Source organism: Oncorhynchus mykiss, chromosome 27 (genome assembly GCF_013265735.2).
Source record: "Oncorhynchus mykiss isolate Arlee chromosome 27, USDA_OmykA_1.1, whole genome shotgun sequence".
Classification (NCBI taxonomy): domain Eukaryota; kingdom Metazoa; phylum Chordata; class Actinopteri; order Salmoniformes; family Salmonidae; genus Oncorhynchus; species Oncorhynchus mykiss.
Window position 1 is genome coordinate 22,141,448 of NC_048591.1, and position 26,155 is coordinate 22,167,602.

At 44.2% G+C, this 26,155-nt stretch overlaps 1 protein-coding gene across 2 annotated transcripts in view; it reads left to right on the top strand.

The window, feature by feature from the left end:
• The window catches only part of LOC110507778 (2-(3-amino-3-carboxypropyl)histidine synthase subunit 1), a 142,252-nt gene that overhangs the window by 71,743 nt on the left and 44,354 nt on the right, over positions 1-26,155 (top strand). For both annotated transcript variants that reach the window (XM_036964880.1, XM_036964879.1), the window contains exons 5-6: positions 21,408-21,562; positions 22,322-22,443. In XM_036964880.1, coding sequence (XP_036820775.1) covers positions 21,408-21,562; positions 22,322-22,443 — 277 coding nt within the window. The remainder of the gene's footprint in view (positions 1-21,407; positions 21,563-22,321; positions 22,444-26,155) is intronic.

The following is a 26,155-nucleotide window of genomic DNA, read 5'->3' on the forward strand; positions in this document are numbered from 1 at the left end:
ATTGAAAAGAGATTGACCTCAAAAAAAAAAAAAATCATGGATAGTTTGCCCAAATAAGTTCTGTTATACTCACAGATATAATTCGAACAGTTTTAGAAACTTCAGAGTGTTTTCTATCCAGATCTACTAATAATATGCATATCCTAGCTTCTGGGCCTGAGTAGCAGGCAGTTGACTTTGGGGACACTTTTCATCCGGACGTGAAAATAGTGCCCCCTGATGTTGTAAATGACTATTGACGCTGGAAACGGCAGATTGATTTTTAAATGGAATATATACATAGGCGTACAGAGGCCCATTATCAGCAACCATCCCTCCTGTGTTCCAATGTCACGTTGTGTTAGCTAATCCAAGTTTATAATTTTAAAAGGCTAATTGATCATTAGAAAACCCTTTTGCAATTATGTTAGCACAGCTGAAAACGGTTGTGCTGATTTTTAAAGAAGCAATAAAACTGGCCTTGTTTAGACTAGTTGAGTATCTGGTGCATCAGCATTTGTGGCTCAAAATGGCCAGAAACAAAGATCTTTCTTCTGAAACTCGTCAGTCTATTCTTGTTCTGAGAAATTAAGGCTATTCCATGCAAGAAATTGCCAAAAAACTGAAGATCTCGTACAATGCTGTGTACAGAAAAGCTGGATGTGGGCCCTCATACCACCCTCGTGGAGTGTTCCCCAATTTCATGATATCCAATTGGTAGTTAAGGTCTTGTCCCATTGCTGAAACTCCCGTACGGACTTGGAAGAGGTGAAGGTTGAAAGCTGCGCGTCCTCTGAAACAACCAATGTGTCGGCGGAAACACCATACACCTGGCGACTGTGTCAGCGTGCTTGTGCCCGGCCCGCCATGGGAGTTACTAGAGTGCGACGGGACAAGGACAACTCCTCTACCCGGACGACGCTGGGCCAATTGTGCGCCGCCTCATGGGTCTCCCGGTCACGGCCAGGATCTGTAGGGACGCAGAACTGCGATGCAGTGCCTTAGACCGCTACGCCATTCGGGAGGCTGAAAATGAAGTTTTATTTGCTACTTTATTACATGAGTTGTATGTTCTGTTAATTACCATAATCTAAATGTGATTTCTGTCATTCTGAGCACCGGAATAGAAACCCTGACACACACACACAAACAGCCACACATAACCACACACACAGTCACACACAACTATACACACACACACACACCACACACATACTCGAGGCATAAGAATGATAGACAGACCCCATGGCCTCCAGCCAGGGTATAAAGCAGCGAGATCAATACCCGCAGCACATACAGACTGTAGGTTTTGTACTACAAGTGCCTGGCAATGGGTAGTACTCAATAGCTCAGTGTGTGTGCTTAGCTGCAGCTTTGTAAGGCCTGTCAGACCTTTAGAGGCTGGACAGCAGCACATTTACTCAGACGATCAATGGAGAACATGCATTAGGGCTGTCCTTTGAAAAGCCTGTGCAGATCTTAAGGACCCTTCATTCTCTGCGCTGCTCTCTGCCTGTCTGCAGCACAATATAGCAGGGAATGCTAAATCAATATTTGTGATTTCTCCCTGGCAGAACGATCTGAACAAGGCTCACCTCTCCCAAATACCACATCTGACCATGAGAATATTAATCCAATACATCAGCCAACCACTCTAACAAACCAACAAGCAAGCGATACACATTCTCTGACCAACCAACAGACACAACACACACTCTCTGTGTTCTGCACTGGTATAAAAAAGAACATGATGGATAAAAGGCAGCACTAGCCAGTCATACTGGTTATAAGGCTGAAATGAGACGCCTCTTCTACATTCAGCATAGCTACAAAATTACTGGATGAATTTCCACTAGTCAAATAGGGCTGGGGATTGCCAGGGACCTCAAGATACAATATTATCATGATACTTACAGTTGAAGTCGGACGTTTACATACACCTTAGCCAAATACATTTAAACTCAGTTTTTCACAATTCCTGACATATAATCCCAGTAAAGATTCCCTGTTTTAGGTCAGTTAGGATCACCACATTAATTTAAGAATGTGAAATGTCAGAATAATAGTGGAGAGAATTATTTATTTCAGCTTTTATTTCTTTCATCACATTCCCAGTGGGTCAAAATTTTACATACACTCAATTAGTATTTGGTAGCATTGAATTAAATTGTTTAAATTGGGTCAAACGTTTCTGGTAGTCTTCCACAAGCTTCCCACATTAAGTTGGGTGAATTTTGGCCCATTCCTTCTGACAGAGCTGGTGTAACTGAATCAGGTTTGTAGGTCTCCTTGCTCGCACACACTTTTTCAGTTCTGCCCACAAATATTCTATAGGATTGAGGTCAGGGCTTTGTGATGGCCACTCCAATACCTTGACTTTGTTGTCCTTAAGCCATTTTGCCACAACTTTGGAAGCATGCTTGGGGTCATTGTCCATTTGGAAGACCCATTTGCGACTAAGCTTTAACTTCCTGACTGATGTCTTGAGATGTTGCTTCAATATATCTACCTATTTTTCCTACCTCATGATGCCATCTATTTTGTGAAGTGCACCAGTCCTTCCTGCAGCAAAGCACCCTCACAACATGATGCTGCCACCCCTGTGCTTCACGGTTGGGATGGTATTCTTCGGCTTGCAAGCATCCCCCTTTTTCCTCCAAACATAACAATGGTCATGATGGCCAAACAGTTCTATTTTTGTTTCATCAGACCAGAGGACAAAAGTACACTCTTTGTCCCCATGTGCAGTTCCAAACCGTGGTCTGTCTTTTTGATGGCAGTTTTGGAGCAGTGGTTTCTTCCTTGTTGAGCGGCCTTTCAGGTTATGTCGGACTCTTTTTACTGTGGATATAGATACTTTTGTACCTGTTTCCTCCAGCATCTTCACAAGGTCCTTTGCTGTTGTTCTGGGATCGATTTGCACTTTTCGCACCAAAGTACTTTCATCTCTAGGAGACAGAACGCATCTCCTTCCTGAGCGGTATGATAGCTGTGTGGTCCCATGGTGTTTATACTTGCCTACTATTGTTTGTACAGATGAACATGGTACCTTCAGGCGTTTGGAAATTGCTCCCAAGGATGAACCAGACTTGTGGAGGTCTACAATGTTTTTTCTGAGGTCTTGGCTGATTTCTTTTGATTTTCCCATGATGTCAAGCAAAGAGGCACTGAGTTTAAAGGTAGGCCTTGAAATACATCCACAGGTACACCTCCAATTGACTCAAATGATGTCAATTAGCCTATCAGAAGCCATGATATCATTTTCTGAAATTTTCCAAGCCGTTTAAAGGAACAGTCAACTTAGTGTATGTAAACCTCTGACCCACTGGAATTGTGATACAGTGAATTATAAGTGAAATAATCTGTCTGTAAACAATTGTTGGAAAAAATACTTGTGACATGCACAAAGTAGATGTCCTATCCAAGTTGCCGAAACTATAGTTTGTTAACAAGAAATTTGTGGAGTGGTTGAAAAATTTGTTTTAATGACTCCATTCTAAGTCTATGTAAACTTCTGACTTCAACTGTAGGTGCCAATACAATATGTATTGTGATTCGATTCTGTGATTTTATTGCGATTCGATGTTCCAAACATACACTGCTCAAAAAAATAAAGGGAACACTTAAACAACACAATGTAACTCCAAGTCAATCACACTTCTGTGAAATCTGACTGTCCACTTAGGAAGCAACACTGATTAACAATAAATGTCACATGCTGTTGTGCAAATGGAATAGACAACAGGTGGAAATTATAGGCAATTAGCAAGACACCCCCAATAAAGGAGTGGTTCTGCAGGTGGTGACCACAGACCACTTTTCAGTTCCTATGCTTCGTGGCTGATGTTTTGGTCACTTTTGAATGCTGGCGGTGCTTTCACTCTAGTGGTAGCATGAGACGGAGTCTACAACCCACACAAGTGGCTCAGGTAGTGCAGCTCATCCAGGATGGAACATCAATGCGAGCTGTGGCAAGAAGGTTTGCTGTGTCTGACAGCGTAGTGTCCAGAGCATGGAGGCGCTATCAGGAGACAGGCCAGTACATCAGGAGACGTGGAGGAGGCCGTAGGAGGGCAACAACCCAGCAGCAGGACCGCTACCTCCGCCTTTGTGCAAGGAGGAGCAGGAGGAGCACTGCCAGAGCCCTGCAAAATGACCTCCAGCAGGCCACAAATGTGCATGTGTCTGCTCAAACGGTCAGAAACAGACTCCATGAGGGTGGTATGAGGGCCCGACGTCCACAGGTGGGGGTTGTGCTTACAGCCCAACACCGTGCAGGACGTTTGGCATTTGCCAGAGAACACCAAGATTGGCAAATTCACCACTGGCGCCCTGTGCTCTTCACAGATGAAACAGGTTCACACTGAGCACATGTGACAGACGTGACAGAGTCTGGAGACGCCGTGGAGAACTTTCTGCTGCCTGCAACATCCTCCAGCATGACCGGTTTGGCGGTGGGTCAGTCATGGTGTGGGGTGGCATTTATTTGGGGGGCCGCACAGCCCTCCATGTGCTCGCCAGAGGTAGCCTGACTGCCATTAGGTACCGAGATGAGATCCTCAGACCCCTTGTGAGACCATATGCTGGTGCGGTTGGCCCTGGGTTCCTCCTAATGCAAGACAGTGCTAGACCTCATGTGGCTGGAGTGTGTCGGCAGTTCCTGCAAGAGGAAGGCATTGATGCTATGGACTGGCCCGCCCGTTCCCCAGACCTGAATCCAATTGAGCACAACTGGGACATCATGTCTCGCTCCATCCGCCAACGCCACGTTGCACCACAGACTGTCCAGGAGTTTACGGATGCTTTAGTCCAGGTCTGGGAGGAGATCCCTCAGGAGACCATCCGCCACCTCATCAGGAGCATGCCCAGGCGTTGTAGGGAGGTCATACAGGCACGTGGAGGCCAGACACACTACTGAGCCTCATTTTAAGGACATGACATCAAAGTTGGATCAGCCTGTAGTGTGGTTTTCCACTTTAATTTTGAGTGTGACTCCAAATCCAGACCTCCATGGGTTGATAAATTTGATTTCCATTGATAATTTTTGTGTGATTTTGTTGTCAGCACATTCAACTATGTAAAGAAAAAAGTATTTAATAAGAATATTTCATTCATTCAGATCTAGGATGTGTTATTTTAGTGTTCCCTTTATTTTTTTGAGCAGTGTATTTCACTCCATATGTCTGCTACAGAGGGACAAGAGAGAGCCATGAGAAAACTAGTTTTGATCAGTCATGGAAATAGGATTGCTGAAAACAAATTGGCTCCCTAATTTAAAAAGATGGAGAACAAGCTGTGAAGGAAAATTATTGGAGTTTTGGTGCAGGCACAACCAACTAGCGCAAAAATAATATGGCGATATTGCCAATACAATATTATAAATCGTCAAAAATAATATCCCTGTATGTAACTGTATACCTTTTTCCCCCATCGCTGTAGTCCAAATGCTGTATTACAACAGTTGAATCCTCTGTAAAGTTAGTCTAGTGGGCATCAGGACTGGGGTCAATATCATATCAAGTCATTAGAAAGATGTACAGTGCCTTCAGAAAGTATTCATACCCCTTGACTTATTCCACATTTTGTTGTTTTACAACCTGAATTTAAAATGTATTAAATTGAGATTTTGTCACACACACAATACCCCATAATGCCAAAGTGGAATTATGTTTTTAGACATTTGTATTAGTTCATTAAAAATAAAACGCTGAAATGTTTTCAATCAATAAGTATTCAACCCTTTTGTTATGGCATGCCTAAATAAGTTCAGGGGTAAAAATTGCCTAACAACTCACACATTAAGTTGCATAACCTCACTCTGTGCAAGAGTGTTTAACATGATTTTTTGAATGACTACATCATCTCTATACCCACACATAGAATTGACTATAAGGTCCCTCAGTCGAGCAGTGAATTTCAAACACAGATTCAGCCACAAAGACCATGGAGGTTTTCCAATGCCTCGCAAAGAAGGGCACCTATTAGTAAAAAAAATTTTTAAAGCAGACATTGAATATCACTTTGAGCATGGTGAAGTTATTAATTACACTTTGGAGGATGTATCAATACACCCAGTCACTGCAAAGATACAGGCATCCTTCCTAACTCAGTTACCGGAGAGGAAGGAAACTGCTCAGAGATTTCACCATGAGGCCAATGGTGACTTTAAAACAGTTGCAGAATTTAATGGCTCTGTAATAGGAGAGAACTGAAGCTGGATCAACAGCATTGTAGTTAATCATTTTTGCAACAAGGCACTAAAGTAATACTACAAAAAATGTAGTAAAGAAAATAACTTTATGTCCTGAATGCAAAGCGTTTTGTTTGGGACTCTAACCAGAATAGAAAGAGGAGTGGGAGGCACCGGTGCACCACTGAGCAAGAGGACAAGTACATTCGAGTGTCTAGTTTGAGAAACAGACGCCTCACAAGTTCTCAACTGGCAGCTTCATTAAATAGTACCCGCAAAACACCAGTCTCAAAGTTAGCAGTGAAGAGGCAACTCCGGGATGCTGGCCTGTTCTGATCAATTTGATGTTATTTTTAGTGGACAAAAAATGAACTTTTCTTTCAAAAACAAGGACATTTCTAAGTGACCCAAACTTTTGAACGGTAAAGTATTCAGATCCTTTGCTATGAGACTTGAAATTGAGCTCAGGTGCATCCTGTTTCCATTTATCATTCTTGATGTTTCTACAACTTGATTAGAGTCCACCTGTGTTAAATTCAATTGCTTGGACATGATTTGGAAAGGCACACACCTGTCTATATAAGGTCCTACAGATGACAGTGCTTGTCAGAGCAGAAACCAAACCATGAGGTCGAAGGAATTGTCCATGGAGCTCCAAAACAGGATTGTGTCGATACACAGATCTGGGGAAGGGTACCAAAAAATGTCTCCAGCATTGAAGGTCCCCAAGAACAAAGAGGCCTCCTTCGTTCTTAAATGGAAGAAGTTTGGAACCACCAAGACTCTTCCTAGAGCTGGCCGCCTGGCCAAACTGAGCAATCGGGGGAGAAGGGCCTTGGTCGGGGAGATGACCAAGAACCCAATGGTCACTCTGACAGAGCTCCAGAGTCACCCTGTGGAGATGGGAGAACCTTCCAGAAGGACATCCATCTCTGCAGAACTCTACCAATCAGGCATTTATGGTAGAGTGGCCAGACGGAAGCCACTCCTTAGTAAAAGGCACATGACAGCCCGCTTGGAGTTTGCCAAAAGGCACCTAAAGGACTCTCAGACCATGAGAAACAAGATTCTATGGTCTGCTGAAACCAAGATTGAACTCTATGGCCTGAAAGCCAAGCATCACGTCTGGCTGAAACCTGGCACCGGTGAAGCATGGTGGTGGCAGTGATATTTGTGATATTTTCATTTTTTTCCTTCTAAAAATATGTTTTTGCTTTGTCATCATGGGGTATTGTGTGTAGATTGATGAGGATTTTTTTTTAATAATCAATTTTAGAATAAGGCTGTAACATAATAAAGTAGAACAATTCAAGGGTCTGAATACTTTCCAAATTTGTTGTAAATTGACTTTAAAATCTTTTGCAAGATTTCAATGGCTGTCTAACATTGATCAACAACCAACTTGACAGAGCTTGAAGAATTTTCAAAAGATTAATGTGCAAATATTGTACAATCCAGGTGTACAAAGCACTTAGAGACTTTCCCAGAAACAATTGCATCTGTAATAGCTGCAAAAGGTGATTCTAACATGTATTGACTCAGGGGTGTGAATACTTATGTAAATCTTCTGCATTTCATTTTCAATATATTTGCAAACATTTCAAAAAACATGTTTTCACTTTGTCATTATGGGGTATTGTATGTAAATGGGTGAGAACACAGGCTGTAACATAATGTGGAATAAGTCACGGTGTATGAATACTTTCTGAAGGCACTGTATGTATTAATCACACATCATTCACATGTCCTCTGTCATGTGAATGGAACAAATGAACCTGAACTTAACACGATGGTATAAATTCTAATTCCAAGGATGTAAACGGCCAATCATTATCATTGAGTATTTTGCAGTCCTCCCTGAACTGGCGGAATTGAAATGGAATTGACCCAACCTTGGCAGATGGTCTCTGCGTTCTCTCTGCTCTGTGAGGAGTGGAGGAGGTCTCTATAGCTGTGGTTGACTGACAGCATCACATGTAGTGGAAGTGTTGAGGCTTCATCAGCAACACAACTGTGTCAGACACCTGCAGGAGATTAAAGACACTGCCCTCCCTGACTGTCTCTCCCTCTTCACTCCATCTCTCCCTCTCCATCATTTGTTCTATTTTTTCCTATCGCTGCCTGTCATTGTTCATTCTCTGACTTTGAGGTTTTCCTCTGTCCCACCTGCTGTTGCTGTGTGTGTGACTTTGTGAGTGATTGTGTGTGACTTTGTGAGTGATTGTGTGTGACTTTGAGTGATTGTGTGTGACTTTGTGAGTGATTGTGTGTGCGCGTGCTTGCGTGCGTTTGCGAGCTTTCGTGCCTACGTGTGGGCTTGCATATGTATATGCATGTTCTCATGTTAACTGAGTGTTTGTATGAGTGAGAAAATAAGTGAGGGAGTGGTTGAATGAGTGAGGGAGTGGTTGAATGAGTGAGGGAGTGGTTGAATGAGTGAGGGAGTGATTGAATGAGTGAGAAAATAAGTGAGGGAGTGATTGAATGAGTGAGGGAGTGGTTGAATGAGTGAGGGAGTGATTGAATGAGTGAGGGAGTGGTTGAATGAGTGAGAAAATAAGTGAGGGAGTGGGCTTGCATATGTATGTGGCATGTTCTCATGTTAACTGAGTGTTTGTATGAGTGAGAAAATAAGTGAGGGAGTGGTTGAATGAGTGAGGGAGTGGTTGAATGAGTGAGGGAGTGATTGAATGAGTGAGAAAATAAGTGAGGGAGTGATTGAATGGGTGAGGGAGTGGTTGAATGAGTGAGGGAGTGGTTGAATGAGTGAGGGAGTGATTGAATGAGTGAGGGAGTGGTTGAATGAGTGAGAAAATAAGTGAGGGAGTGGGCTTGCATATGTATGTGGCATGTTCTCATGTTAACTGAGTGTTTGTATGAGTGAGAAAATAAGTGAGGGAGTGGTTGAATGAGTGAGGGGGGGGTTGAATGAGTGAGAGAGTGATTGAATGAGTGAGAAAATGATTGAGGGAGTGGTTGAATGAGTGAGGGAGTGATTGAATGAGTGAGAAAATAAGTGAGGGAGTGGTTGAATGAGTGAGGGAGTGGTTGAATGAGTGAGGGAGTGGTTGAATGAGTGAGGGAGTGGTTGAATGAGTGAGGGAGTGATTGAATGAGTGAGAAAATAAGTGAGGGAGTGATTGAATGAGTGAGGGAGTGGTTGAACGAGTGAGGGAGTGATTGAATGAGTGAGAAAAGGAGTGGGGGATTGGTTGAATGAGTGAGGGAGTGATTGAATGAGTGTGAAAAGGAGTGAGGGAGTGATTGAATGAGTGAGAAAAGGAGTGAGGGAGTGATTGAACGAGTGAGAAAAGGAGTGAGGGAGTGATTGAATGAGTGAGGGAGTGATTGAATGAGTGAGGGAGTGATTGAATGAGTGAGGGAGTGATTGAATGAGTGAGAAAAGGAGTGAGGGAATGATTGAATGAGTGAGGGAGTGATTGAATGAGTGAGGGAGGGAGTGATTGAATGAGTGAGGGAGTGATTGAATTAGTGAGAAAAGGAGTGAGGGAGTGAATGAATGAATGAATGAATGAGTGAGGGAGGGAGTGATTGAATGAGTGAGGGAGTGATTGAATGAGTGAGGGAGGGAGTGATTTGAAGGAGTGAGGGAGTGAATGAATGAATGAGTGAGGGAGTGATTGAATGAGTGAGGGAGTGATTGAATGAGTGAGAAAAGGAGTGAGGGAATGATTGAATGAGTGAGGGAGTGATTGAATGAGTGAGGGAGTGATTGAGTGAGAAAAGGAGTAAGGGAGTGATTGAATGAGTGAGGGAGTGATTGAATGAGTGAGGGAGTGATTGAATGAGTGAGAAAAGGAGTGAGGGAATGATTGAATGAGTGAGGGAGTGATTGAATGAGTGAGGGAGGGAGTGATTGAATGAGTGAGGGAGTGATTGAATGAGTGAGAAAAGGAGTGAGGGAGTGATTGAACGAGTGAGAAAAGGAGTGAGGGAGTGATTGAATGAGTGAGGGAGTGATTGAATGAGTGAGGGAGTGATTGAATGAGTGAGGGAGTGATTGAATGAGTGAGAAAAGGAGTGAGGGAATGATTGAATGAGTGAGGGAGTGATTGAATGAGTGAGGGAGGGAGTGATTGAATGAGTGAGGGAGTGATTGAATTAGTGAGAAAAGGAGTGAGGGAGTGAATTAATGAATGAATGAATGAATGAGTGAGGGAGGGAGGGAGTGATTGAATGAGTGAGGGAGTGATTGAATGAGTGAGGGAGGGAGTGATTTGAAGGAGTGAGGGAGTGAATGAATGAATGAGTGAGGGAGTGATTGAATGAGTGAGGGAGTGATTGAATGAGTGAGAAAAGGAGTGAGGGAATGATTGAATGAGTGAGGGAGTGATTGAATGAGTGAGGGAGTGATTGAGTGAGAAAAGGAGTAAGGGAGTGATTGAATGAGTGAGGGAGTGATTGAATGAGTGAGGGAGTGATTGAGTGAGAAAAGGAGTAAGGGAGTGAGAAAATGAGTGAGGGAATGATTGAATGAGTGAGAGAGTGATTAAGTGAGAAAAGGAGTGAGGGAATGATTGAATGAGTGAGGGAGTGATTGAATGAGTGAGGGAGTGATTGAATGAGAAAAGGAGTGAGGGAATGATTGAATGAGTGAGGGAGTGATTGAATGAGTGAGAGAGTGATTGAGTGAGAAAAGGAGTGAGGGAATGATTGAATGAGTGAGGGAGTGATTGAATGAGTGAGGGAGTGATTGAGTGAGAAAAGGAGTAAGGGAGTGATTGAATGAGAAAAGGAGTAAGGGAGTGATTGAATGAGTGAGTGATATAGATGGAGGAAATGAAAAAGTGAGAAACTTGGGGCTGTCTCATCGTCAGTGCTTTTAATTGCAGTGACTGCAGTGCTCTCAGACAGCCGTACTAATGTGATCAGAGAATGGATCGATCCCACTATGCTGTGCCATTTGTTTTTTTGGAGCACCTGTAAACAAGCAGCAGCTGTATGTCTATGTCTCTGTCTGTCTGCCTGCCTGCTCTGCACTCTCTGCTCTCTCTGCTCTGCACTCTCTGCTCTCTCTGCTCTGCACTCTCTGCACTCTCTGCTCTGCACTCTCTGCTCTGCACTCTCTGCACTCTCTGCTCTGCCCTCTCTGCACTCTCTGCTCTGCCCTCTCTGCACTCTGCTCTCTGCTCTGCTCTCTGTCTCCCTGCCTGCCTGTCTGTCTGTCTGTCTACCTCCCTGCCTGCCTGCCGTCTCACTGCCTGCCTGCCGTCTCCCTGCCTGCCTGCCGTCTCCCTGCCTGCCTGCCGTCTCCCTGCCTGCCTGCCGTCTCTCTGCCTGCCTGCCGTCTCCCTGCCTGCCTGCCGGTCTTCATGCCTGCCTGCCGGTCTTCATGCCTGCCTGCCGTCTCACTGCCTGCCTGCCGGTCTCCATGCCTGCCTGCCGTCTCCCTGCCTGCCTGCCGTCTCCCTGCCTGCCTGCCGTCTCCCTGCCTGCCTGCCGTCTCCCTGCCTGCCTGCCGGTCTTCATGCCTGCCTGCCATCTCCCTGCCTGCCTGCCGTCTCCCTGCCTGCCTGCCGTCTCCCTGCCTGCCTGCCGTCTCCCTGCCTGCCTGCCTGCCGTCTCCCTGCCTGCCTGCCGTCTCCCTGCCTGCCTGCCGGTCTTCATGCCTGCCTGCCGTCTCACTGCCTGCCTGCCGTCTCCCTGCCTGCCTGCCGTCTCCCTGCCTGCCTGCCGGTCTTCATGCCTGCCTGCCATCTCCCTGCCTGCCTGCCGTCTCCCTGCCTGCCGGTCTTCATGCCTGTCTGCAGTCTCCCTGCCTGCTTGCCTGGTCTTCCTGCCTGACATCTGTCTTCATGCCTAGCTAAAGAAGTGGAGTCTTTACTCCGTGTCTGTCCCCAGTCCCACAACACTCCCCATTCCAACCGCCTGGTATTTTTAACTTCTCTCTGTCTCCCACCTAGGCCTGTTTCTTACTATCCATCGCTCTCCTTCTCTGTCCTTCATTCCTGATACTCCTATCCATTCATCACTCCCAGTGCCTTCCAAATCCTCTCCTTCTCTGTCCTTCATTCCTGATACTCCTATCCATTCATCACTCCTAGTGCCTTCCAAATCCTCTCCTTCTCTGTCCTTCATTCCTGATACTCCTATCCATTCATCACTCCTAGTGCCTTCCAAATCCTCTCCTTCTCTGTCCTTCATTCCTGATACTCCTATCCATTCATCATGCCTAGTGCCTTCCAAATCCTCTCCTTCTCTGTCCTTCATTCCTGATACTCCTATCCATTCATCACTCCTAGTGCCTTCCAAATCCTCTCCTTCTCTGTCCTTCATTCCTGATACTCCTATCCATTCATCACGCCTAGTGCCTTCCAAATCCTCTCCTTCCCTGTCCTTCATTCCTGATACTCCTATCCATTCATCACGCCTAGTGCCTTCCAAATCCTCTCCTTCCCTTTCCCCTCGTTCTCTTTTTTTAATATATGCAGTTCATTACCTCTCCCTATCCCACCCAAAATTGAATGGCGATATGTTTTCTTCCTGCCCACTTCTATAGCTAACAAGACTGGGAATTGCCAGGGACCTCGGGATACAGTATTATCACGATACTTAGGTGCCAATACGACATGTATTGTGATTCTCATGTATTGCGATTCAATGTTACTACGATTTGATTTTCCAAACATATTGCTCACTATATACTGAGTATACAAAATATTAAGAACACCTGCTCTTTCCATGACATAGACTGACCAGGTGAATCCAGGTGAAACGTGTGATCCATTACTGATGTCACCTGTTAAATCCAGTATAATCAGTGTAGATGAAGGGGAGGAGACAGGTTAAAGAAGGATTTTTAAGCCTTGAGACAATTGAGACGTGGATTCTGTATGTGTGCCATTTAGAGGGTGAATGGGCAAGACATAAAATGTAAGTGCCTTGAATGAAGTATGGTAGTAGGTGCCAGGCGCACCGGTTTGTGGCAAAGCTGTTGGATTTTCCCACACTCAACATTTTCCTGTGTGCATCTCTGTTATTATCTATGCACAGTCACTTTAATAACTCTACCTACATGTACATATTACCTCGACTAACCTTTGCCACCACACATTGACTCTGTACCGGTATTCCTTGTATATAGCCTCGCTATTGTTATTTTACTGCTGCTCTTTAATTATTTGTTACTTTTATTTCTTATTCTTATTTTTTGTCTTATTTTTTATTTTTTTACTGCGTTGTTGGTTAAGGGCTTGTAAGTAAGCATTTCACTGTAAGGTCTACCTGTTGTATTCGGCGCATGTGACAAAATAACATTTGATTGGATTTGAATGGTCCACCACCCAAAAGGCATCCTGCCAACTTGACACAACTATGGGAAGCTTTGGAGTCAGCACGGGCCAGCCTCCCTATGGAACGCTTGACACCTTGTGGAGTCCATGCCCCGATGAATTGAGGCTGTTCTGAGGGCAAAGGGGGGGGGGGAGGGGGTGCATGCGAGAGAGAGCATATGAGAGAGAGCATATGAGAGAGAGCATATGAGAGAGAGCATATGAGAGAGAGCATATGAGGGAGAGCATATGAGAGAGAGCAAATGAGAGAGAGCATATGAGAAAGAGCATATGAGAGAGAGCATGCGAGAGAGGGCATATGAGAGAGAGCATATGAGAGAGAGCATATGAGAGAGAGCAAATGAGAGAGCAAATGAGAGAGAGCATATGAGAAAGAGCATATGAGAGAGAGCATGCGAGAGAGAGCATGCGAGAGAGGGCATATGAGAGAGAGCATATGAGAGAGAGCATGCGAGAGAGGGCATATGAGAGAGAGCATGCGAGAGAGGGCATATGAGAGAGAGCATGCGAGAGAGGGCATATGAGAGAGAGCATGCGAGAGAGCATATGAGAGAGAGCATATGAGAGAGAGCATGCGAGAGAGGGCATATGAGAGAGAGCATGCGAGAGAGGGCATATGAGAGAGAGCATGCGAGAGAAGGCATATGAGAGAGAGCATGCGAGAGAGCATATGAGAGAGCATGCGAGAGAGGGCATATGAGAGAGAGCATATGAGAGAGAGCATGAGAAAATTCGTTTTTAATCAGTCATGGGAAAAAAGTGCCGAAAACATGTTGGCTCACTATTTAAAAAACAAGATATAGAATGAAAAATAACGGAGTTTTAGCGCAGGAACAACCAATTAGCGCAACATAGCAATTATTATTATTATTTGTTTTATTTTTTATTATACGAATCGGTACTCGGAGTCAAAATGTCGCTATAGTATTGCCCAACATAATGTAACCGTATCAATGTTTTCCCCCATCATCAATAGCTAGCCATTCTCTCCTCTTTGTTTCTGATTTGATAGATAGAAGCAGAAACAATCTACTTGGGACTATCCAGATAGTGTTAGTCTCCTTCCATTCATCTGGACAGAGGGATGGTAGATATTATCTATCCCCATCCCTCTGTCCAGATGAATATCTTCCATCCCTCTGTCCAGATGAATATCTTCCATCCCTCTGTCCAGATGAATATCTACCATCCCTCTGTCCAGATGAATATCTACCATCCCTCTGTCCAGATGAATATCTACCATCCCTCTGTCCAGATGAATATCTACCATCCCTCTGTCCAGATGAATGTCCACCATCCCTCTGTCCAGATGAATATCTTCCATCCCTCTGTCCAGATGAATATCTACCATCCCTCTGTCCAGATGAATATCTACCATCCCTCTGTCCAGATGAATATCTACCATCCCTCTGTCCAGATGAATATCTACCATCCCTCTGTCCAGATGAATATCCACCATCCCTCTGTCCAGATGAATATCTACCATCCCTCTGTCCAGATGAATATCTACCATCCCTCTGTCCAGATGAATATCTACCATCCCTCTGTCCAGATGAATATCTACCATCCCTCTGTCCAGATGAATATCCACCATCCCTCTGTCCAGATGAATATCTTCCATCCCTCTGTCCAGATGAATATCTACCATCCCTCTGTCCAGATGAATATCTTCCATCCCTCTGTCCAGATGAATATCTACCATCCCTCTGTCCAGATGAATATCTTCCATCCCTCTGTCCAGATGAATATCTTCCATCCCTCTGTCCAGATGAATATCTACCATCCCTCTGTCCAGATGAATATCTACCATCCCTCTGTCCAGATGAATATCTACCATCCCTCTGTCCAGATGAATATCTACCATCCCTCTGTCCAGATGAATATCTACCATCCCTCTGTCCAGATGAATATCTACCATCCCTCTGTCCAGATGAATATCTACCATCCCTCTGTCCAGATGAATATCTACCATCCCTCTGTCCAGATGAATATCTTCCATCCCTCTGTCCAGATGAATATCTTCCATCCCTCTGTCCAGATGAATATCTACCATCCCTCTGTCCAGATGAATATCTACCATCCCTCTGTCCAGATGAATATCTACCATCCCTCTGTCCAGATGAATATCTACCATCCCTCTGTCCAGATGAATATCTACCATCCCTCTGTCCAGATGAATATCTACCATCCCTCTGTCCAGATGAATATCTACCATCCCTCTGTCCAGATGAATATCTACCATCCCTCTGTCCAGATGAATATCTACCATCCCTCTGTCCAGATGAATATCTACCATCCCTCTGTCCAGATGAATATCTACCATCCCTCTGTCCAGATGAATATCTTCCATCCCTCTGTCCAGATGAATATCTTCCATCCCTCTGTCCAGATGAATATCTACCATCCCTCTGTCCAGATGAATATCTACCATCCCTCTGTCCAGATGAATATCTACCATCCCTCTGTCCAGATGAATATCTACCATCCCTCTGTCCAGATGAATATCTACCATCCCTCTGTCCAGATGAATATCTACCATCCCTCTGTCCAGATGAATATCTACCATCCCTCTGTCCAGATGAATATCTACCATCCCTCTGTCCAGATGAATATCTACCATCCCTCTGTCCAGATGAATATCTACCATCCCTCTGTCCAGATGAATATCTACCATCCCTCTGTCCAGATGAATATCTACCATCCCTCTGTCCAGATGAATATCTACCATTCCTCTGTCCAGATGAATATCTACCATCCCTCTGTCCAGATGAATATCTACCATTCCTCTGTCCAGATGAATATCTACCATCCCTCTGTCCAGATGAATATCTACCATCCCTCTGTCCAGATGAATATCTACCATCCCTCTGTCCAGATGAATATCTACCATCCCTCTGTCCAGATGAATATCTACCATCCCTCTGTCCAGATGAATATCTACCATCCCTCTGTCCAGATGAATATCTACCATCCCTCTGTCCAGATGAATATCTACCATCCCTCTGTCCAGATGAATATCTACCATCCCTCTGTCCAGATGAATATCTACCATCCCTCTGTCCAGATGAATATCCACCATCCCTCTGTCCAGATGAATATCTACCATCTCTCTCTCTCTCTCTTCTTCTCCCTGTCACTCCTTCTCCGATTTATCTCTCCATCTCTTATTCATATGTCTGTGGCATGAAATGAGCTACATTACAAGTGTTTAAACATTGACATGAAAATGGCCCATTTGCTTAATCACAGCATAAATGTCCTTTGTGTAAATTGCATGTAAAACAAGAGGAACTGTAATTACCATGATCAAAACCAAAGATAATGCTTCTCTCTTCTCTCTTTATCCCTGCCCTTATACCCCATTTCCCTCAGCACTCTCTCCCACTCCCTCTCTCTCTCCCCCACTCCCTCCCTCTCTCTCCCACTCCCTCCCTCTCTCCCCCACTCCCTCCCTCTCCCCCACTACATCCATCCCTCTCCCCCAATCCTTCCACCCCGCTCCCCCACTCCCTCTATCCCGCTCCCCCAATCCCTCCATCCCTCTCCCCCAATCCTTCCACCCCGCTCCCCCACTCCCTCCATCCCGCTCCCCCACTCCCTCCATCCCGCTCCCCCCTGTCCCTAAGTCTCTGGCTTTCCTAAGCCCAGGCGGGCGCATCGTAAATGGCCTGTGAAATTAATAATATTAATAGTAATTGCATGTGTCCCTCTCCTTTCCTAAATAATTGAGGTATTTGCATCAGTGCCCAACATCGTGTGTGTGTGCCGGCTCAATCACGTGGAAAGGGTTTCAGCTCTATTCTAAAAGTGGGTGTGTGCTGTGTGTGCAGATTTGTGACTGTAGTTTAATGCTAGGCTTCTGAGGAGTACTCCATGTCTGTGGTATAAAACTGACATAACATACTTTTGTATATATAGTGTATGTGGACACCCCTTCAAATTAGTGTATATTCGGCTATCAATATCGGAGGGTCATTGACTAAATACAGTAGAATAGAATACAGTATGTACATATGAGATGAGTAAAGCAGTATGTAAACATTATTAAAGTGACTAGTGTTCCATTATTAAAGTGGCCAGTGTGTCTAAGTATATAGGGCAGCAGCCTCTAAGGTGCAGGGTTGAGTAGTCGGGTGGTAGCTGGCTAGTGATGGCTATTTGACAGTCTGATGGCCTTAAGATGGAAGCTGTTTTTTAGTCTCTCGGGCCCAGCTTTGATGCACCTGTACTGACCTCGCCTTCTGGATGATCTTTTTGGCCTTCCTGTGACATCGGGTGCCCCCGGTGATGCGTTGGGCAGACCGTACTACCCTCTGGAGAGCCCTTCGGTTGCGGGAGGTGCAGTAAGGTGGTGATACAGCTGTCATGACGCTGTCCTCTTTGGGTATAGCGAGCCCCATCCCCCTCTCCCTGCCTCCCCCTTTGCCTCCTTCAACTAGGTTGCTGTGGTCGGAGAGGTCGTAAATTCCTGAGAAGACCCTGCCACATGGTCACACAGTATAGAGAGAGTAGATTTTCATGGAGAACAAAGGAAATCCTTCCACCTCACAGAACTTGAGGTACGAACAAATGTCATGTTCCGGAGAAAGTAGAAAAGATCGGTGAAGAATCCAGCTACGAACTGGTCCGTTTGTCACAACTTGGGGAAGCTCATGGGAGACGGTGTGGCCACATTACCATAATGCTGTTTATATAATAGCCTCAGATATGAGGTTTACATCTAATTGTTGTATAAGATGAATGAGTGAGGATGATACTGTTTGTATAATTGTGTAATATGGTTTTGGACTGTTTAATGAAGAAAAATCCAATTCCCTTTTGATTTGAACTAAAACAGAGGACTGCCCCTGAGCCCAGTTAGGGCCAGACATCCTGGGACCGCCCCTGAGCCCAGTTAGGGTCAGACATCCTGGGACCGCCCCTGAGCCCAGTTATGGTCAGGCCTCCTGGGACAGCCCTTTTTCTGCCTTCCGAATAAAACCCCCACTCGGGTTTTCGATCAGCAGACCGAGCTTACCTCAATTACGAGATGGCTAAAGGTTGCAGACCATGTTTTTCTCCATTAGGAGGGACAAAGATTGTAGACCATTGCTGAATCTTTTAACCATACCACGTGATTAAACTCTTAGACTATCGATACCGACAGAATAAGAACAAGTCTTTGATATTAATTACTAGTCTGCAGCTAGGACGAAATATAACGAAACTAATGAATGGCACTCTGAACTATCCACTATAACCACGACAGAGAGAGAGAGAGGGAGAGAACGGACAATTCTACAAAATAAATGAACTTTTCACCAGCGATCAAGACGACACACTGAGCGTAAATATATATATTGATTGCAATTGTTCCTGAATGAGTGAGCGTTCATGTGCAAAGGATTAGCATTTCAATTGTTATAATTATCACTCTGTAGTGACTTCTTAGTCGACCCCCATTTCCCTTTTGTCTAACAAGCCGCCATGCCGGTTTTGCCCACTAGGGCACATTCCCCTATCATTTCTTGTAACCACATTTACCTTGTTTGACTGTTTGTTTATGCATTTCTGTGAATTACTTAGTAATAAATAAATGATTTAAGACAATTGATGAATGGATGACTCATAGTGAAGACTGGGTTCGTGCAGATAACCAACAATTTACGATGTTTAGAATGAGACTAACGTGAGGTAAAGTAAATAATTCATTAATCAGAAGACTATGGATCAGATATGAAAATATCTGAAAGGTTATATTAGGAAATTATAACTTTGTAATCTGAATATTTTTCCTTGGTGCCCCGACTTCCTAGTTAATTAGTTACTTGATTAATCAGTCTAATCGCGTAATACTAATTACAGAGAATCTTTGATAAAAACTATAAGTCTTCAGTTTAATGATAGTAAAGACACGACACAGCCCAACAGAAGGCTGTTTTGCCCTCTTCACCACACTGTCTGTATGGGTGGACAAATTCAGATTGTCAGTGATGTGTACGCCGAGGAACTTGAAGCTTTTCACCTTCCCCACTGCGGTCGTGTCGATGTGGATAGGGGTGTGCTCCCTCTGCTGTTTCCTGAAGTCCACGATCAGCTCCATCGTTTTGTTGACATTGAGGGAGAGGTTGTTTTCCTGGCACCACTCCGCCAGAGCCCTCACCTCCTCCCTGTAGACTGTCTCGTCATTGTTGGTAATCAGGCCTACTACTGTTGTGTCGTCTGCAAACTCAATGATTGAGTTGGAGGCGTGCGTGGTCATGCAGTCATGGGTAAACTGGGAGTACAGGAGGGGGATGAGCACGCACCCTTGTGGGGCCCCAGTGTTGAGGATCAGCGGTGTGGAGATGTTGTTTCCTACCTTCACCACCTGGGGGTGGCCCGTCAGGAAGTCCAGGACCCAGTTGCACAGGGAGGGGTTGAGACCCAGGGCTTCCAGCTTGATGATGAGCTTGGAGGGTACTATGGTGTTGAATGCTGAGCTGTAGTCAATGAACAGCATTCTTACATAGGTATTATTTTTGTCCAGATGGGATAGGGCAGTGTGGAGTGTTATGGCGATTGCATCGTCTGTGGACCTATTGGGGTGGTAAGGAAATTGGACTGGGTCTAGGGTGTCAGGTAGGGTGGAGGTGATATGATCCGTGACTAGTCTCTCAAAGCACTTCATGATGACAGAAGTAACACTATGTGGCGATAGTCATTTAGTTCAGTTACCTTTGCTTTTTGGGGTTTAGGAACAATGGTGGACATCTTGAACAAGTGGGGACAGCAGACTGGGATAGGGAGAGATTGTATATGTCCTCAAACATTTCTTGCCAGCTGGACTGTGCATGCTCTGAGGACGCGGCTAGGGATGCCGTCTGGGCCGGCAGCCTTGCGAGGGTTAACATGCTGAAATGTTTTTGCTCATGTTGACCACGTGGAATGAGAGCCCACAGTCCTTGGGAGCGGGCCGCGTCGGTGGCACTGTGTTATCCTCAAAGTGGGCGATGAAGGTGTTCAGCTTGTCTGGGATCAAGACGTCTGTGTCTGCGACGTGACTGGTTTTCCTTTTGTAATCCGTGATTGTCTGTAGACCCTGCCATATAGTGGAAAAGTCTAGGAGCAACAACGGCTCCGCCGCGAAGTGGTAGGCCAAACAAGCTCACAGAACAGGACCGCTGAAGAAAAAATAATCTGTCCTCTGTTGCAACACTCACTACAGAGTTAAAAACTGCCTCTGGAAGCAACGTCAGCACAACAACTGTTCGTCTGGAGCTTCATGAAATGGGTTTTCATTGCCAAGCAGCTGCACGCAAGCCTAAGATCACAATGCCGAGCGTCGGCTGGAGTTGTGTAAAGCTCGCCGTCATTGGACTCTGGAGCAGTGGAAATGCGTTCTCTGGAGTGATGACTCACGATTCACCATCTGGCGGTCTGACGGACAAATCTGGGTTTGGCGGATGCAAGGAGAACGCTACCTACACCGAATGCATAGTGCCAACTGTAACGTTTGGTGGAGGAGGAATAATGGTCCTTTGGCACTTTGTTCCAGTGAAGGGAAATCTTAACCCAAACTTTGAGGCTACAGTTTGGGAAAGGCCCTTTTCTTGTTTAAGCATGACAATGCCCCTGTGCACAAAGCGAGGTCCATACAGAAATGGTTTGTAAAGATCGTTGTGGAAGAACTTGTTCTTTGGGATAAATTAGAACGCTGAATGCAAGCCAGGCCTAATCGCCAACTAATGCTCTTGTGGCTGAATGGAAGCAAGTCCCAAAAGAAATGTTCCAACATCTAGTGGAAATCCTTCCCAGAAGAGGGGAGGCTGTTATAGCAGCACAAGGGGGACCAACTCCATCTTAATACCCATGATTTTAGAACGAGATGTTCAACGAGAACATACTTTTGGTCTTGTATAGTGCATTAAATGATTCATCCTAACCCCGTCTTTGTCTCCCTCCAGTCCCCATAGACTCCACAGTAGGCATTAAGATGCTGTACGTGTTTGTTGATATCCAGATGGACAACGCACACTTTCTGGACACGGTCAAGTTCAACTTCCCCCCTGGACACTCTCTGGCACTCGTCAGCACTATCCAGTTTGTGGCTGCACTGCAGGTATGTGTGTGTGTGTGTGTGTGTGTGTACGTGCATCTTTGGTGTGTGGGGGACTGTATGTGCATCTAACCCTATGTGTACATGTACAGTTTAAGCCTAGCCTACATGCTGCATACATAGAAGAGCTCTGCTCCTGTGTCAACCAACCTCCTGCCTGCCTCTTGAAGTTCAGTTCAAGTGTGGGTTTGAAAACCCAGCTGCAGTTATTTTGGACTTGAAAGAAGGAGTGAACTTGTGAAATCTCAGATCATGTATCTGCAGCTCATCTCAGGCCTTTATATAAGCAGTTATAGATCCACAGTAGAGCTAGCTACCTCCTCCGTCTCCTCTCTGCTGCTCTCCTCTCTGCCAGTGACCAACACTAGGACCATGCTAATGTAACCAGTGTTATTGATACATTCTGACATGCTGATGTGTGTGTCATGTTTTTGTTGTGTGTTGGGGCGGTTTGGGTGTGTGTGTGTCATATTTAGTTTTTTGTTTGGGCAGTTGCTGTGAGTGTGTGTGTGTGTGCCTCTTGCTCACTCACTCACAGCTCACGGTGTGTGTAGGTCATCCAAAATGGAGTAGGGAGTCATCAGGTCAGCGTCTATGTTCCCTGTTTACCTCCAACTGAAAAGAGCATATTACTCTCTGCTGCTTCTTTCTTGCCTAAATTGTTGGCACTCGCTTTCAGCGTCTTACTTTGTGTGAAAAGAGAAAAAGTAGATGTTATTTTATATCTATCAATGGTTGTTTGTCTCTTCCCCTCCCCCCCAGGCGGTGAGTGCAGCTCTGAGGCCAGAGTATGAGGTGGTGGTTCCCCAGTGTCGTCCCCTGTCCCCTGGAGAGATCCTGGGGTGCACCTCCCCCCGCCTCGACCGAAAAGTCAACGCCATCATGTGAGTGACTCAGCCTTTATCATTGTAAACCCATCCTAGTCAGACAGTTTCTGTCAAATAGTACTTTCCTACCCAACACTTCCCCTGACATTGTTAAACATACCTTCCCCAACCTCGCTCCCCGACTCTGTCATCTACCTGCTAGTGTTGCCACAATACCAGATGTTTTACTTCGATACCAGGTTTAGTATCATGATACCGAAACGGTACTTAATACCAAAACAATACTAGATACCAAAACAATACCACTGCAAAGAAAAGAAAGCTGAAGTCACGGAATAAACACCGGGCTTTATTTATTTAAACATTAAACAATATGTTGAACAAATAAAATAACAAATAGAAATATATTCTATTCTATGGTACATTTCTTTCGAAAATACTACACCAGATTAAGTAACAGACGAATACCTTCATTGTTCATTATGCAAAACCACATCGGAGACTATATAATTGTACAATTACATGTAAACTGTTTTAAAATGTAATTTGATACATATCAGGGATAATTTGCTCGTCTTTGGACATAAAATTGGATCAAATGACATTCATTAGACGTATGATTCATTATTCATTACAGCTAAATAATGTAATGTATTAAATAAATAGTTTTAGTTCCAAAACGACATAGAAGTTAACTTAAAGGTGTTTTTAAGGCCTCTACAATGCCTTCAGAAAGTATTCAGACCCCTTGACCTTTTTCACATTTTGTTATGTTACAGCTTTATTCTAAAATTGATCATTTTTTTCCCCCCCTCATTAATCTACAGGCAATAGCCAATAATGACAAAGCAAGAATATAGAAATGTTTGCTAATTTATTACAAATAAAAAAAACTTAAATAATACATTTACATAAGTATTCAGACCCTTTCCTCAGTACTTTGTTGAAGCACCTTTGACAGCGATTACAGCCTCAAATCTTCTTCGGTGTGACGCTACAAGCTTGGCACACCTGTATTTGGGGAGTTTCTTCCATTCTTCTCTGCAGATCCTCTCAAGCTCTGTCAGGTTGGATGGGGAGCGTTGCTGCACAGCTATTTTCAGGTCTCTCCAGAGATGTTTGATTGGTTTCAAGTTCGGGCTCTGGCTGGGCCACTCAAGAACATTCAGAGACATGTCCTGAAGCCATTCCTGCGTTGTCTTGGCTGTATGCTTAGGTTTGTTGTCCTGTTGGAAGGTGAACCTTCGCCCCAGTCTGAGGGCCTGAGCGTTCTGGAGCAGGTTTTCATCAAGGATCTCTCTATACTTTGCTCTGTTCATCTTTCCCTCGATCCTGACTAGTCTCCCAGTCCCTGCCTCTGAAAAACATCCACACAGCATGATGCTGCCACCACCATGCTTCACCGTAGGGATGGTGCCAGGTTTCCTCCAGAAGTGACGCTTGGCATTCAGGCCAAAGAGTTCAATCTTGGTTTCATCAGACCAAAGAATCTTGTTTCTCATGGTCTGAGAGTCCTTTAGGTGCCTTTTAGCACACTCCAAGCGGGATGTCATGTGCCTTTTACTGCGGAGTGGCTTCCGTCTGGCCACTCTACCATGATTGGTGGAGTTCTGCAGAGATGGTTGTCCTTCTGGAAGGTTCTCCCATCTCCACAGAGGAACTCTAGAGCTCTGTCAGATTGACCATCGGTGCTCAGTCACCTCCCTGACCACGGCCCTTCACCCCCGATTGCTCAGTTTGGACGGGCGGCCAGCTCTAGGAAGAGTCTTGGTGGTTCCAAACTTCTTCCATTTAAGAACGATGGAGGCCTCTGTGTTCTTGGGAACCTTCAGTGTTGCAGAAATGTTTTGGTACCCTTCCCCAGATCTGTGCCTACACACAATCCTGTCTCAGACTTCTAATGACAATTCCTTCGACCTCATGGCTTGGTTTTTGCTCTGACATGCACTTTCAACTGTGGGAGCTTATATACAGGTGTGTACCTTTAACTAGTAAATGTAACAAATTACAATTAGAAAGTAATCTTTGATTACAGAGTAGATGAGGGCCAGACCACTGAAACAACTAAGCAAAAGGTGTTACAAAGCAGTGCAAGGGAGGTTTAGTTTCAAAAGGACATACAAAAACAACATTTTTGCATTGTAACGTAGTCGTTATTATACTAAATTTTAATTATTTTGAGGGACAATGGCATGAACATATATTCAGCATGACATCCATGTGAGCATTAATGTAATTTGATTACACAACCCAAAAGTCTCTTTCGAAATGCACTTATATCTTGACAGCAATATTTTTGGACTACTTTGCATTTGTCTAGGCTTGCTACTAGCAGTAGCCACTAGCCAGCCAGCAGCCATGGGTGCAGCATTGCACCCTGGGAAGTGAAATGCACTCTGGGAATAGGAGTATTCTGTGTTAAATCCATTGCATTTCTACTGTGTGTGGACTTGCAATATACAGTGCCATTGGAAAGTATTCAGACTTCTTGACTTTATCCACATTTTGGTGCATTCAAGTCTTATTCTAAAACTGATTAAATACAACAAAATCCTCCCCAATCTACACACAATACCCCATAATGACAAAGAAAAAACAGTTTTTTATACATTTTAGCAGATTTCTAGAATAAACACTTAAATATCACATTTACATAAGTATTCAGACCCTTTGCTATGAGACTTAAAATTTAGCTCTGGTGCATTCCATTTTTCATCCTTGAGATGTTTCTACAACTTGATTGGAGTCCACCTGTGGTCAATTAAATGTATTTGACATCATTTGGAAAGGTACACACCTGTCTATATAAGTTCCCACAGTTGAAAGTGCATGTCAGAGCAAAAACCAAGCCATGAGGTCGGAGGAATTGTCCGTAGAGCTCCGAGACAGGATTGTGTCGATGCACAGTTTCTAAAAACCTGTTTTGGCTTTGTCCTTATGGGGTGTTGTGTGTAGATTGATGAGGGGAGAAAAAGTAAGTCCTTTCAGAATAAGGCTGTAATTTGACAAAATGTGAAAAAAGTCAAGGAGTCTGAATCCTTTCCGAATGCACCGTATGTTTTTGTTGGTGACACTTTAATATCTTGATAATTTGCAGCTGTTTAAGTATATCAACATTTGAATTAGATTGAGCAATACAAGCCCCACTCGTGGATATAACTCGTCTTTGACAGTATGGAGTACAATACCACATAGAAGTTTAGAAGAGAGGAACTCCATCAATCCATACACGCATGCATATATACACATATATACATACACATACCTATATAGACATACATACTTTTTAAAAGAATATACCTTTATTATTATTCCCCGCAAACCCTACCGCCGATCCCCCAATTGGAGTAAACTAATAAACACCTTGGCTTTTACCTTCAATTTATACATCTTATACACATTTTACAGACACAGTCTACTTTACAATAGTTATCTTGTTTGTTCTTAGTCCTTCCTCTATTTCTGATCCATCCAGTTTGATTTCTATTTGTAACTATGCTATTTCACAAAAGTTCCAAACCTATATACATTCTACAGATCTCGTATGTTTTACATTGTTTATCTTGTTATTAGTCCCACCCTTCAGCTCCACTCAACCCCTCCCATCTGTCTCTCAACATCATCCATTTCAGATTTCTACTTGCCATATATTTTTCAACTGTGCTGTGATGCTTCACAAAATAATTGAACCTTCCTATTCTCATAGCTGCTACAGATTGTAAATTAAAAATAAACATTTTTGCTAAAAATAATGATTATATTATTGATT